This window comes from Cydia pomonella, chromosome 27 (genome assembly GCF_033807575.1).
Source record: "Cydia pomonella isolate Wapato2018A chromosome 27, ilCydPomo1, whole genome shotgun sequence".
Taxonomy (NCBI): domain Eukaryota; kingdom Metazoa; phylum Arthropoda; class Insecta; order Lepidoptera; family Tortricidae; genus Cydia; species Cydia pomonella.
The window spans coordinates 10,163,929-10,180,437 of NC_084729.1; the positions used below are offsets into that span (position 1 = coordinate 10,163,929).

Sequence of the window (16,509 nt, forward strand, 5' to 3'; positions counted from 1 at the left end):
ATTGTCGCCGATGTCTATGTCTGTCTGTGGCATAGTATACTATCCATTGGATGGGCCAATTTCGATGCGGTTCTATTTTACGTGAAAGTGAGTTTTATTGCCACTAACGCTAACCAAATTTTGGTGGTAACTACTGGGAAAAAAAATCCCTCCTTTTACCACTGGTAACTACTGGGAAAAAAATCCCTTCTTTTACCAGTGGTAACTACTGGGAAAAAAATTGGCTTGGTGGTAACTAGTAGGATTTTTTCCCCGGTAGTTACCAGTGGTAAAAGGTGGGAAAAAAATTCCCAGTAGTTACCACTGGTAACAATTTGGTGGTAACTAGTGGGAATAACCCAAATCGATTCAGCAGTTTGAAGAGTATCACCTCTTTTCCAAAATGATGTAGGCCATTTTTGGCATAAAATGGATTTTGTAGGGTGTAGGGGGTTTTAACCATTTTAATTTAATAGTTATTTAAACCAATATTTCAGCTAACCACAGACTATATCCGAACCATAGACCGCAACTCTCACCAGCTTGTCTACCTAACACAAAAAAAAATCGAAACCACAGACTATAGAGACATCCTTGAAGTAGACGTAAAAAAAGAAGAATCAGACATAGACAATTTCATCCCAGAGTCTGACGAATTGAAAATAGAATATGAAATCAAAGACAAACTAGAATGCATAGACAATGATGGAGATTTCAGTGATGACAACACAGAACAGATATTTGTTGCCACAAATCCGGTGAGAGATGTAAAAGTTAGAAAGGGAAGGAAGAAAAAAACAAAAATAGAAGAGAAGAGAGTTAAGAAGAAGATAAAGAAGAGGACGTCAGATAATGATTATTTACCGGACTTCGATTTTGCTAAGTTTGAGAGTAGTTATAGTGTTGAAATTATTGCTTTGACAAAGGTAAGGTTTATTTTAGCAAGTATTCAGTTATTGCCAAAACTATTTACTGTACTTAATAATTTTTGTGTAAATTTACATATTTGCATTTTCCGTTATAATCACAAATAATTCTCCAATAATCGTTCATCCATAGTACAACTTAAATAAACTTTCGTAAATCGAAAATATAACAGTTATGACAAAAAAATTGATAAAAACTATCTACCTTTTGTGTGTCGCTTACGAACGTTACGACTTACACACTGGCTTTTTCATTTTTATCATTCATTAGGCGGTATATATATATAATAAAGTATTTACTTTACTTCCTTAGATTCCGCCGGTGCTAGATTTCTACTAAATTGAGCTTGTGTGTGGTGCATGTTAAGAATGACATAAAATAACAATTGTGATGTTTCAGGAGCAGCAGCTGGAAGAGATTCGGGCGCGCAAGCAGAGCGCCAACTACCAGTATGCGGCGTACAAGTGCGAGGAGTGCGGGAAGGGGTTCATGGCCAACGACGCTTATAACAACCACAAGATACGACACAGCCCGGTAAGGAAAAAAAAAAGGAACCTTTATCAATTAATCCAGTGCTGTTTCTATCGAATGGGGTTGGGATCATCTATTAATTACAACACGTTTAGGGGGTGGGAGGGGGTCATGAAAATGTGATATGTTGTGACAAGGGGGAGGGGGGCGTCACAAACTTCGTGACGTCACTTTAACTTCATCAGTTACTGAAAAATTATTTAAGTTTTTTATTAGCTGTACAGTTAAAAACCAAGTTTTTGGAACGATAATCGTTTTTATTCGTTTAATTTTCTGTCCTAATCAGTTTTGGGTTGGGTTTTGGGTTCAAATTACTAATATTTCAAGCTTGGTTACGTTACGGTATTATGTTATGGGGTCATAGCAGTGACGCTCATGATCTCCTTATAGCCCAAAAAAAATGTTTTCGCATACTAACTAATATACAACAAACTGACAGTTGCAAGAAATATGTATGTATGTATGTATGTATATACTTTATTGTACATAGAAATAAAAACACGAAAAACACAGTTACAGAGTAAATTAAATACAACAAAGGCGAACTTATCCCTGTATGGGATCTCTTCCAGTTAACCTTTGAGGAAATGAGTAAAACAGAAGTAACGGTGAATGAATGACAAACACAAACAAAAGTGTACAATCACTGAAATTAATGAAATGCACGTTTTGAATACACATTGATACAAATATACATAGATAGAAAAATAACCATAAAATAATGCATACATATATATATAAATAAATAAATATTCAATATATAATATAAATAAATATGAATTCGAACCAGAAAAGTAAAGGAAATTAAAAAAGTAGAAGTACTCCAAAGAACTAGGAAGTCGTAACCAAAGTATCGGAAATATTTCACCAACCTTTAAATTTTGACTCTCCCCTCTCTCTATATTCTAGAAAATTCAACTTTTGTCCGAAAGAACATAAAATTATTTGAATATTGTAAAAGTGCACATCGAAATAATAAGCTCTCACCCCCGGAACCAATTTTAGACATCTACAAAAAAGGCCCTTATTTCAGGGCCATCCAGATTTACAACAAACTGCTCAACAAAATTAGAAACAGAAAATTTTAAGTCATTCATATCAAATTTATAATTATTTTTAATGGAGAATATACTATTCCGTCCTCCAAGAGTTCATGGAAGATAACTTTTTTTGTAACTAGTAATCATATTCCCTTATTGCATAATATATAATAATATATATAATAAGACAATGTTGTTTATATTTAATTAAGAACATTACATGTTATATACTAGTCCTACTGTTCATAAACTACCTAGATGTAAGATTATTTGCAATGCCTGAACATGGTGCCATGTGTTTTCACACTCTAATGTAACAACTATTATGTACCATGGTTTCGCAATAAAGATTCATATTCTATTCATTACAGAAGATGGTATAAAACATTATACAGTAGGTACGTGATACCCTGTTAGGGCATTGAAATCATCTTAATACAAATATTAATAATGGTAACTATTTACAAAGAATAAACGACTAAACTAAAAAAAATGCCAAATAAATTATAACAATATGCAAAATCTTAATTAAATATATTACATTACTTATCCATAATTGTATATTTAATTGATCATCATAAACGCTCAACAATAATAAATAATTATTTAATATTAAATGAAAATTATTAATTGTTTGGACTAGTATTTACTTATTATTATTATTGGGGTTTCGGGCCTTTGAGTGCCACTTCGACCAGGTAGTGATCTATTGTGACAGCCCTTTAAAGTTCATTACTGATGCCCGTTGAATCCAGGAAATTCCAGATTCTTTGGGCCGTAATGTTCTGTACCTCATAGGGTTGCAATACGTGCCGCCCTAAGTGGGTACTTCTTTTTTGACATTAGTGGTCCACAGGAGCAGAGAATGTGCATTGCAGTCTCCTCTGACTCATGGCAGAACCTGCATGTCGCGTCTTGTTTCTTCCCAATTTGAAACATGTGTTTGTTCAACTTACAGTGTCCAGTCAATATTCTGGTCACCGCGCAGGTTTTATGTCTTTTGAGCTCTAAGAGCTCCTTAGCAAATTTGTTGTTGAACCCTTTGATTAGAGCTTTCGAGTGTTCTTGTCCTTTGACGAATTTCCACCAATCGATTGCTCTTGTTTTTTCTAAGTTGCTGAGCAGAGAATATGCATCCCGTTTTGTGATTCCACAGAACGGTTCTGGGCCGACCAGGGGTGTGTCTGCGCCCTTTCTAGCAAGTTCGTCCGCTTCTTCGTTTCCGATAATGTCGGAGTGCCCTGGTACCCATCTAAGTATGACTTTGTTGGAGTTAGCCAGTGCATTTAGGTTAGTTTTACAGTTCTGGACTAGTTTCGAGTTTGACTCCAGGGATTCTAGTGCCAGAAGAGCAGCTTGGCTGTCTGAGTTGATGTAGATATGTTGGTGTCTTAGGTTTCTATCCAGATTAATCTCCGCACATTTGTTGATGGCGTAGACTTCTGCCTGGAAGATTGAGGCCTGTGTGCCCATGCTGACGCTAGCACTGAACTTAGGTCTCTCACCATAGATCCCACATCCTACATCACTGCCTTTCTTGGAACCATCAGTGTACCAAATATGGCTTCCCTCTTCGACGTACATTTGGTCGTTAATCCATTTGTCTCTAGGAGGAATTTCTACTGTGTACAGTTTAGTAAAATGACATTCTGTATGCGTGTCATCCGTGGGCATGCTAAGGGTTCTATTTGCAAAAACCCAGGCCTTTAGTTTGGTTAATGCTTGAGAGCGCCATTTCGGCCTGTTTAGCGTGCATATTCTATAGACGCACTGTTTGGCCTCCTTTTGCATTTGCAAGTGGAGTGGTATAATGTCTAGCAGTGCGTCTAGGGCCGCCCCCGGTGTCGAGGAGTAGGCACCTGTTGCTGTTAAACAAGCCGTGCGTTGCAGGCTGTTTAGAGTTTCTATTGCCGTCTTTTGGCTGGTTTTGTTACACCAGACTGCGGAGGCGTAGGTAATAATGGGCCTCACTACCGCTGTGTATAGCCACATAGCAATTTTGGGTCTTATGCCCCATCTTGCTCCTGCCATTCGACAGCATGACCACATGGCCATTTTTGCTTTTTGTGTAATATTTCTCAGGTGAGGGTTCCAAGTTAACTTTTGGTCAAAAGTGACCCCTAGGTACTTGACCTCGTCTGAGAATGGTATTATTTGTCCATTAAGTTTTGGTTCTGTGAGTTTTCCGAGCTTTCGTTTCCTTGTGAATGGTACTATCACAGTCTTGCTCGGATTAATGGACAAGTCATTTTCTTTACACCATTTGAATATTGTGTTTAGAGCTCCTTGCATTAGGTTGGATATCGTGTGGAGGCAAGGGCCTTTGATAATGACTACAAGGTCGTCGGCATATCCTTGTGTGTCATAGTCTTGGCCTGACATAATCGCAAGAAGTTGGTCCACTGCTAGGGTCCATAATAGAGGGGAAAGAACGCCTCCTTGTGGGCACCCTTTTGTGGTATAAAATTCATGCTCTATAGTATTGAGGGTCAGAGTGGCTACTCTGTTCGAGAGCATGTTATGTACCCATCTGGTGGTGGTTTCGTCAACTCCCTTTGATTTCATACCATTGAGTATGGTCTCTGTGGGCGTATTGTCGAAAGCACCCTCTACATCAAGGAACGCACATAGAGCGGTTTGCTTGTCCTCTAGGGTTTTCTGCACCTTGTCAACCAGGTCGAGTAGGGCAGTCTCCGTAGATTTTCCCTTTAGGTAAGCATGTTGATTTACGCTTAGTGGTCTTTCCACCAGGTATTTGCCTCTAATGTGCTGATCGACTATTCTTTCCATCGTTTTTAGTAGGAACGATGTTAGACTGATAGGTCTGAAGGATTTAGGCTGTGAGTAGTCCTTTTTCCCTGCTTTCGGTATAAATCGTACCTTGACCCGAGTCCATTTATCTGGTATAATTCCCCACGCGAAACTTGCTCGGAATATTCTGGCCAGATGCGGGAGGAGGAGCTCCTGTCCTTGCTGTAAAAGCGCCGGAAACACTCCATCTTCTCCCGCTGATTTAAATGGTTTAAATTTTTCCAATGCCCATTTAATTTTGTTTGGTCTAAAGATGTTAGTTGCCAAATTCCAGTCGATATTGCTTGCCCTGTGGATTTGAGGATTCCTTTGGGCGCAACGCTGTGTATTACTGGTTGAATACGAACCGGGGAAGTGGGTGCCTCTGAGCAAGTCCAGAGTTTCCTCTTCTGTGTTCGTAAATGTGCCATCTGGTCTTTTGAGGAGACCGAGATAGTTGGTTGGTGTCTTGGAGAGTATTTTGTGAATTCTCGCTCCTTTGTGAGTTTGGGCAATCTCTTCGCAGAACCTTCTCCATGACCTTCTTTTTGCCTTCCTGATTTGTTTATTATATTCAGTCAACGCTCTACCATACCTTCCCCACTCATTCGGTGTGGTCGAGTGATTGAATATGCGACGTGTAGACCTACGGAGGTTTTCTAGCCTTTTGTTCCACCACGTCGTTGTGTTAGTAGTTTTTGACTCTTTCAGCGGACAGCTTTGTTCGTAGGCCCTACTTATGCCTTCAGATATTAAATTAACTGCCATGTTGAGAGAGTCTGGTGTTTTGACATATTTTGGGACATCCTTTAGACGTTTTTCGAGGTCAGCCTTATAGGCTTCCCATGACGTTTCTTTTGGATTTCTACGCGTAAGTGGTTCCCTATCTAGAGAGCCTTTAACACTGAACAAAATATGTCTGTGGTCCGACATTGAATTTTCGCTGCTGACACGCCAGTCGGCTAGGCAGCTTGCCGCCTTTCCAGTAGCGAGGGTAATATCTAATACTTCTTGCCTAGCTCTAGTTACGAAGGTGGGCGTATTGCCCTTATTCAACAAGTGCAGACAATTGGTAAAGATGAATTGGGATAGTAACTCACCCCTTTTGTTGATTCCAGTGCTCCCCCAGATGGTGTGGTGGGCGTTGGCGTCACATCCCACAATAAGTTCCGCCTTTTGTGCTTGAGCGTACTCCAGCACTTTAGTCAGTTCTTCTGTGGGATCTTGCTTCTCTCCGGGCAGGTAGGCGGAGCAGACTATTACCTTGAGTGCTCCTCTCCCTTTGAGATCGACGTAGGCAGCTACTTGGTCTTCACTGCATAGTTCTGTAACAGGCAAGAAGTTAATATTTTTGTTAAATACGATGCAGGCTCTCGGTTTGGCACCTTTTTCGTAGATCAGTACCTTTCCTGCTCTGTTCAGTCCTGATGCCATGGACTTAGTGTTGATCCATGGTTCTTGTATGAGGGCGATGTCCAGGCCATTTTCGCCAAAAAGTTTTTCCACGACTGCTGTGGCCGCTATGGCGTGGTGTAAATTGGCCTGCAGGAACCTCACCCCCCTACCCTCTAGAGCGTCATCTTTACTTGGCACCGCGCTGGGCACTGGTGTGCCCTTGGTGGCGTCTTTGGTCCCCACTACCCCTTGGGCGGTTATTGCCCCTGTAGCCTCCCCGGTTGGCGAGAAACCGCTGCATGCCCGATGGTCCTGGAGTGGGATTGGAGGTTGAGGGAGCCGCCCGTTTTGGACCAGAAGGCACCTTTCGGGCAGGCTTTTGGGATAAGGTGGTGGGTGGGGTAGGGTTTGCAGCCTGCGGTGGCGGGTCTTGGGTAGGTTGAGTTTCGGACTGTTGGGTCTTTGGTTGGCCCTTTAGCCGAAACTGGACCTCCCGGAAACCTAAGTTTGCCTTTAGGCCCTTTTTCTGTAGATTCTCCACAGACAAGTCGTCTAGAGACAGGGTTACCATAACCCCGCTCTTCTCAACTTTGGTGTGGAGAATCTTCCAGTACTCTGTGTACAGCCCCTGATTCTGTGCATAGAGTAGAGATAGCGACTGCTTTACCTTGGAGTCGTCTATCTCTGGAATGAACACCATCCCTATGTTCGGCTTGGGAAGCTCATTTTCAGGGATGACCCCGAGGTTGGCTTCCGGCCATGGTTTTAGGGAAGGTGTTATTTGTTCAAGCCAGTAGTATTTACTTACTCTAATGAATTATCTGATGAAAATACCTCAATTTTATAATATGCCTTTCGTATTAAAATTGATCTGAGTTTGTTAATAAATGATTGTGTTTTTGTTCACTTGTTACGCTTTTTCGTAATTGGTTGTAAACTATCACAGATCTACAATGAGGGCTATTTCGAAACATTTGCAGATTTGGTTTTGCTGGAACGGTTTATTTTGCCTTCAGGTACTTTTAACATGATCGTACAAACTAATATGTTTCATAACAAAAGCAGCTGTTTCTAGAATGTAGAAGACGGAGGATGGAGCATATTCTTTAGAGATGTAAATTTCTATAATTGTCAGAGATATAATTAAAAAATCGGCCAAGAAAAGCGGAAGTCGGACTCGCACAGGAAGGGTTTCGTACCATTATCTATAAAAATGGTCACCCATCCAAGTACTGACCCCGCCCGACGTTGCTTAACTTCGGTGATTGGATGAGAACCTCGAGATTGGAAAGAAATATTTATTTTATTCTGTTTTTAGTATTTGTTGTTATAGCGGCAACAGAAATACATAATCTGTAGAAATTTCAACTGGCTAACTATCACGGTACAGCCTGGTGACAGACGGACGGACGGTCCCGTTTGACCATTGGGTACGGAACCTTAAAAACGATCATTAAATGATCCTTAGAGGTGTAAAGGGTCTACAACACTTGAATTCTTATATAAATAATTAAAAGACAAGAAATTAAATCAGACAAACAGACAAGAACCGAATGAAGTGTCTCACGTTAATGTCACTCAAAAGTAAAGTTACACACATATAACATAACATATAGCATGTGTAATCCGGGAAAACAGCTTCGAGCTACAGGACGTCTGAGAACAGTTCCCCGTCGCATGGCGCTTTCAAGAAAGAACCCTCGAGTCATCGGCCCAACTTACGACGGACTCCAGACGCGGTTTATTTATTTAGTATAAATTTTATTTTGACACTTGGAGAGACTTTACACCTCCAAATTTTATTAGTATTAGTATTCTGACATTGGGGACCTTTTACATCTCCAGATTTAATGTGTTTTTAACCATAGAGGACTATACATCTCTATTGTATTGTATTAATTATTTATTTTAAGATTATTATAATGTAATGTTTACCCAGGTATTGGCTGTTGTATTTATAAATGTTGTTATGTATTTTTCATGTCACTATATGATGTTACTATAAATGTTGTATTGACTTGTAAAAGAGCCCTTGAGGCCTACTTGCAGAATAAATTTTTGAATTTTGAATTTTTGAATTTTGAATTTACTATTTGAACACCTACCAGCCGATCTGAGAAACGAGCCGTGTGATGAAAAATTTAAGCGCAAATTGAGAAACCTTTTCTTGGATAACCCTCTGTACTCTGTAAATGAGTACATGGAATTGAATTTGTAACTACATGTTATTTTATTTATTATAAAATTGTGTGCATTTGAATTTTAAACATGACATTGTTCTTTTTGTAATATTTTTATTTTTATTTGTAATTTTCACGACAATTCCAAATTAATATTAAGTTGGTTTATTCAATTATTTATTTATTTCGAATCAACAATAGATCCATAATTGTTAGTATTTACAACAAATCTTAAAATTAATTAAGGTTAGTGACATATAAAATAATAATAACATATCTACAAGTACACAAAAATAAATATAAAAAATAAATATAACTAGGCAATCTAGATGCACCACTTCTCAGCATCTGTGGCTTCCACATGCAGTCCATTCCAGTGCATGAGCAGTGGTGCATCTATCTTACCTGCCAACGTTTTCAGGATGCTATTGGTACTGCCACACAGTCTCTGCATAAGTGACGCCGATCTGTTGCGTATAATTGCAAAAAAGTCATCCGTGTGCGCCTCCGCGAACATTCCCGACGCACTACAGTGCCGTGGCAGCCCCATCAGCATCCTGAAAACGTTGTTATATTGTATTCGTAGAGCATTGTACGCTCGCTGAGTATAGCTAGCCCACAGGCTGCAGGTGTAAAACGATTGGCAAAAAGCTTTAAAAAGCGTCTTTTTCACGTCTTTGTTACACCTGGCAAACCTGCGCGCCAGCATATTTCCGCGGACGGCCAACGCTCTACGCTCCCTCTCTATGTCGAGGTCATCTTTTAGGTCCTCGGTGACCCAGTGACCAAGGTATTTGAATGTTTTAGTGACCCTGAGTGGTTCCCCGCCCAAGGTCACAGGAGGTACTGTTTTGTAGGATTTTCTTCCTGCTTTGAAAACAAGTACCTCACTCTTTTTCCCATTGTACCTTAGCCCATGTCTCACCGAGTACCTGTCACAAATATCCAGCAACTCTTGAAGTGCGCTCATGGATGGGCTCAACAACACCATATCATCAGCATAACTGATGTTATTTATGGATTTGCCATCCACGGAGCATCCGACATAGGCATTGTTGAGCTCATCCATAAGCTGGTTCACATATAGGTTAAACAACCTAGGAGAGGACAGACCGCCCTGCCTTACTCCACATTCCAGACGGTATTCACCCGAGTGAACGCCCGCCCACCTGACCGAGTTAATCTGGTTCCCGTACCAAAACTTCAGGATCTCAATCAAGTCCTCGGGGACACTGGTCTCATTGGTCAGCTTTTGCCAAAGTATATCATACGAGACCAGATCGAAGGCTTTCGATAAGTCCAAGAAGCAGGCGCTAACTGGTGTATCCCTACTAGTATAGTACTGGACAGTGCTTTTCAGACACATAATAGCCGACTCTGTGGAAAGTCCGGGCCTAAACCCAAACTGTGCGTCATTCAGTTTAATATGTTTAGCTAAGTGTCTGTCAAACAATCTGTCCAGCACTTTTGCCACAACGGTTGCCAATGATATTGGTCTATAATTTTTCACATCCGACACATCACCTGTTTTATTTTTAATGACTGGTACCACAATTGTTCTCATCAGGTTTATTCAATTGTTTGACATATATCTTTCTTTGCACATGAATTGACGATCCTTATTGGGAGACACAATTCATTTTAATTTTATTATTTTTAATTTCTAATGTAATGTTTGACGATCATGATGAGAAGATTAACATACTTTTGACGAATGCAGGAAATTTATAGTGTAATTTTCATCGTGAAATAAAGAAATCTAATCTAAGCTTAAACAGCTGGTCACCACAAACAGCACCCGTTCACGAGTATGACGCGTATCGCAGCCATCGCCTCCCTCTTTCTCTATTTATTTATCTCATAGTGTATTGTGTGAATTCATGGCAGAGCATGGGCGCGCACGCGTGCGAGATCTGCCTGGTGCGCTTCAAGCGCCAATCTCGACGGCAGGAGCACCAGGACCTGCACCGACTGAAGTTCCTCTGCAAGGAGTGCAGCTTTGTATCTAGGAACAGGTTCGTTATTATCTATATTGATAACAGTATTTCTGGTAGGTAGAATGTACAATTTTGCACCAGGGTCTCGATTGTCTCGAAGGGGAAGCAAGAACAAACACCGTCTATAATAATAAATAGACGTATATTTATTCTACGTCTACGAGTAACAATCTCCACACAAATCCTGGACGACCGGTTTGGCCTAGTGGGTAGTGACCCTGCCTACGAAGCTGATGGTCCCGGGTTCAAATTCTGGTAAGGGCATGTATTCGTGTGATGAGCATGGATATTTGTTCCTGAGTCATGGGTGTTTTCTATGTATTTAAGTATTTATAAATATTTATATATTATATATATCGTTGTCTAAGTACCCTCAACACAAGCCTTATTGAGCTTACTGTGGGGCTTAGTCAATTTGTGTAATAATGTCCTATAATATTTATTTATTTATTATCCTCAACAAAGTTACATTTTTTTTTGGTCTGTGCTCTACAGCATTCTTTACGAATTTAGCTGGAGGTCTTGACTGTGAGTGGGAGGACTCCTGTTTTGGGCCTCCCGAAACACTGATATTTGTTTTTTTTTGTTTTTGACGCGGGCACCCGCAGCGGGCGGGCGCTGCGGGGCAGTGTATGGTGAGTCATAAGTTACCTATTTGTATTTATCTAGTGTATAGTGTAATGTGCTGTCAGCTACTCGGTGTGGATGCACCGAGTAGCGACGTGTCGTCGTGGAGTGTGGTTGTAATTCGCGGTGGTCGGCCCCGTCGGCGGCGTCGGGTCCGATTGTGGGCGTCGATTGTCGTGTCATTGTTTGTGTCAAGTCTTGTCCATCTCTCTATTGTCTCTGTAATGTAGTCGGTCGTGTCATTGATTACGTCTTTGGGGCGTCGGACTTCTCTCCCCTTTTTTTGTCTCCGGCTATTTGCGCCCGTTCGCTGGCTCGCGGCCATGTTGGGTGGGGCGGGGCTAGTGTTGTCTGTCTGGGAGTGGGCGGGACTAGGAGCGGCCGCCATTATGTTTACATCTTGTAGGGGAAAACAAAGTTACAAAAATAGTTTAACAGCTTATACAACTACGTTGAACTAACGTTCGCTAGTTGACGGATGTAACAGCGCCATCTACCGGGACATTGGGTAAACCAATTCCGATATGCGTTTCGTAGACAGAGTGTGGGAGCTCGCTTCTTAAGAGGGAATAGTTTTGCAATCCTAACGGTACTTTTTCTATGAAATTTCCATTTCGGGAGAAAACGGTTTCCTCTAACTAAATCTTAACAAATCACTTTGATTTTGATGTCGATCGCTTCAGCATAATATATTTTAAGTTTATAGATATAGCTTTAATAAACCTAGTTTTCATTGTGTCAATAACATACTACGAAATTATGGAGAAAGGAAAATATTTTGAAGTGGGAAAATATTTTCTCTTTTAATATGGATAAGGATGTGGTATACTTTTCTCTTAAATTACCATTCCTTTACAAAAAAATGCCACTTTTGTTTTTTTTGTTGCAGATATCAAGCGAAGAAGCATTTCGAGTGGCACTCCGGCAAGATCCATGTGTGCAAACACTGCGGGGCCAGCTTCACGTGAGTGTCTAGTTCAGTTATGGGCATATTTTCTTCACGGGGGGCCAGAAAATTCAGAAATTTTGTAAGAGGGCTAAAAATATTGACATTTTGTTTTGAAGTCGCTTAATCATATATCATTTAATATTATATATTGGGTCATTACCTATGAAATTAGAGTTTTTGTTCATAAGTATTATTCATGTCATAGTTTATTTATTTTAATAGTAACTTCGAAGTATTTTTTAATTTCATTAGTGCGCTACATAACAACGATTTTACATACAATGATTTGCTACTTTTATTGTTTTATGTATTCAGAATACCGCCCTGAAAACAGCTCTTTTCATGTGCTGCCGGCTCGAGTATTTCAATGACTTATATTTTTCTGATGGGCCAGATTTAAAAAAAATATGAGATAGAAAATGTGCCTTAAAAATGTCTCAGATTACTGGCAAAAATTTGTTTGGTTTGAAAATGCCATCACAAATTAATCCGCAAAATTCAGTGTATGAAAAATCGTATTTCGTTAAATTTTTCCATACAAAACGCCAATTTCATAGGTAATGACCTAATATATTATACCAGTGTTGGTGGAAAGTTAATTAGAATTGACCGTATTGAAAATTAACCATTACAAATTAAACCGGAAACTGTAACCGTCTAATTAACGATCGGCCAACACTGTATTATACACTTTCCCTCTTTATTTATAAACGTGTACTAAAGTTACGATGCCGCTAATAATCGTTTGTCCCTTTCCATCATACCAATACGTCGGAAAGGAACAAACGATGATTAGCGGCATCGTAACTTTAGTACACGTTTATGAATAAGGGGGTTTGACTTTACTTCATACTGGACCGCCAATAGTACATTGTGAAACGAGGGCGGTAAGTGAAATCTTGCAAACGAGGTTGATAGATGCACGACAGCCGCAGGCATTAAAACTCGAGTAAGTAGGTAAGTAAGTAAGAGTTTGCCCTCCGAGTTACACACAATGTTTTTCATCACACTTGCGAAGAAAAAACTAAAATGACTTACTAGTTTAACTTTTCTATACTTTTTCTTACAGCAAAAGCTCAACATACTTGTCGCACGTGCGTCTGCAGCATCCTGCGATGAATGTGGCATGCGACGTGTGCGGCGAGACTTTTGTGGGGCGACTGGGACTGTTGCAACACAAGTCAAGGGCACACCAGGTAGGATCGCCATGTGAGGGAGTTAGCTCAACATACTTGTCGCACGTGCGACAGCATCCGCCATGAATGCGGCATGCGACGTGTGCGGCGACACGTTTGTAGGGCGACTGGGACTGTTGCAACACAAGTTAAGGGCACACCAGGTAGGATTGCCATGTGAGGGAGTTAGCTCAACATACTTGTCGCACGTGCGACAGCATCCGCCATGAATGCGGCATGCGACGTGTGCGGCGACACGTTTGTAGGGCGACTGGGACTGTTGCAACACAAGTTAAGGGCACACCAGGTAGGATTGCCATGTGAGGGAGTTAGCTCAACATACTTGTCGCACGTGCGACAGCATCCGCCATGAATGCGGCATGCGACGTGTGCGGCGACACGTTTGTAGGGCGACTGGGACTGTTGCAACACAAGTTAAGGGCACACCAGGTAGGATCGCCATGTGAGGGAGTTAGCTCAACATACTTGTCGCACGTGCGACAGCATCCGCCATGAATGCGGCATGCGACGTGTGCGGCGACACGTTTGTAGGGCGACTGGGACTGTTGCAACACAAGTTAAGGGCACACCAGGTAGGATTGCCATGTGAGGGAGTTAGCTCAACATACTTGTCGCACGTGCGACAGCATCCGCCATGAATGCGGCATGCGACGTGTGCGGCGACACGTTTGTAGGGCGACTGGGACTGTTGCAACACAAGTTAAGGGCACACCAGGTAGGATTGCCATGTGAGGGAGTTAGCTCAACATACTTGTCGCACGTGCGACAGCATCCGCCATGAATGCGGCATGCGACGTGTGCGGCGACACGTTTGTAGGGCGACTGGGACTGTTGCAACACAAGTTAAGGGCACACCAGGTAGGATTGCCATGTGAGGGAGTTAGCTCAACATACTTGTCGCACGTGCGACAGCATCCGCCATGAATGCGGCATGCGACGTGTGCGGCGACACGTTTGTAGGGCGACTGGGACTGTTGCAACACAAGTTAAGGGCACACCAGGTAGGATTGCCATGTGAGGGAGTTAGCTCAACATACTTGTCGCACGTGCGACAGCATCCGCCATGAATGCGGCATGCGACGTGTGCGGCGACACGTTTGTAGGGCGACTGGGACTGTTGCAACACAAGTTAAGGGCACACCAGGTAGGATTGCCATGTGAGGGAGTTATCTCAACATACTTGTCGCACGTGCGACAGCATCCGCCATGAATGCGGCATGCGACGTTTGTGGGGCGACTGGGTATGTTGTAACACAAGTTAAGGGCACACCAGGTAGGGCCGCCATGTGAGGGAGTTTGTCGCACGTGCGACAGCATCCGCCATGAATGTGGCATGCGAGGTGTGTGGCGAAACATTCGTTGGACGACTGGGGTTATTACACAAGTTACGAGCGCATCAGGTAAGTACCACAAATCAGGGTCGCCATGTAAGGCTCGGCGTTGGACTGGCTGCAACAAGAATTGATTGTTAGTGGGTGTCCAGATGGGACAGTATGTATATATTTAACGCCACAACACATTACATTTGGAAAAAGAAGAACATACAGAGAAAGAAAAACATTGGACGCTAAAATAGGATCGCTCGCAGACGTATCCGCTTTTAAATAGTTAATTGTTAACCAAATAAATTCATAATATATAATGAAAAGTTCATCACACAAGCACACACACACACACACACACACACACACACACAAACACACAACACACTTCTAGGTATTTATCCTAACAGTATAATAAACAATAGTAATAGTCCAATAGTAAATATATATAAACATATATAATACGGGTAGTTGAAAATGTTGTCACAAACAATAGCTGATATTGTATACGTATATACTTAATTAAGCAAAATGATTACCCAATTTTTAGATTTGTGTACCAAGGGTGGTTCCCTGATCCCTATAAGACAGGTTTACCTAGTTTAGGGCTCAGGACACTATTCCTAGGCTTTTCAACAATAGAATGCTTCTAAAAATGTAATACTTTTCTACTGTGTAATAAGCTGCAATTTTGATACCTAAATAAATCATTTTTCATTTTCATTTTCAAAGGATGAAATTATGCTTTTCAGCCGAGTTATACACTATACTTATCATTTCGAATACGAGGAAAGTAAAATAAATGTGTTTTTTTTAAACATGACTAAGTATAATTTTTATAGCATTTCTTGAGGGTACTTAAAAGGTAAAAGTAAAGTATTTATGTAACAGGGAGTTAAATATCAGAATGGAAATTGTATAACAAATCCATTTTAAACCAAATTTCAATTGTTCATCGTAAAAAAAAAGAAAAAATCGTACTTGGAAAGTAAAATACTCTAGTGCAGAATAAAATATATCATTTTCTGCACACTTTTTAGAACAACCCTTTCAGAGGGCTTACCGCGAGTATGTATGTAAACACTTTATTGTACATGAGGGACAGGTAAAGATCCAATAAAAGAAAAAAAAATTGGCAATGTACAAAGGCGAACTTATCCCTATAAGGGATCTCTTCCAGTCAACCGTTTGAGAGTCAAAACTGTCAATAGTAAAACATAACACAAAAGTAAGACAGTTTCGCCTAATCTAATAAAAATAATACACTCTTTTGGGCAGTCGTGTAAAAATGAATCTAATGAAGAATGGACGCAAAAATGAAATTGGTTCGCCGAATTTACTTGATTCGATTGATCGATCAAATCGTGAGGCGCGCAAAAATGTAAATTTCGACGTTAGTACGCGCATTGGGTGGCATTTTTTAAAACTTCGTGCGCTCGAATATCACCATGAATCTAAAATTGGTGGCGTACGTGTGGACGCTAGATGAGATTGATTGATTTTTCTGATCAAATTGTGAATTCCATCGTCAAGTGAGATTGGAGCGCGTCGCGCCAACAAACTGCTACTTGGTTGC

The 16,509-nt window shown here is 40.9% G+C and overlaps 1 protein-coding gene across 2 annotated transcripts in view; it reads left to right on the forward strand.

The window, feature by feature from the left end:
- Positions 1 to 476: 476 nt before the first annotated feature.
- Positions 477 to 16,509, forward strand: part of LOC133532530 (zinc finger protein 660-like) — a gene marked incomplete at its 5' end in the record, with an annotated part of 29,554 nt that continues 13,521 nt past the window's right edge. For both annotated transcript variants that reach the window (XM_061871250.1, XM_061871248.1), the window contains 5 exon segments: positions 477 to 905; positions 1,306 to 1,440; positions 10,730 to 10,857; positions 12,356 to 12,430; positions 13,485 to 13,611. In XM_061871250.1, the coding sequence (XP_061727234.1) occupies positions 477 to 905; positions 1,306 to 1,440; positions 10,730 to 10,857; positions 12,356 to 12,430; positions 13,485 to 13,611 (894 nt within the window).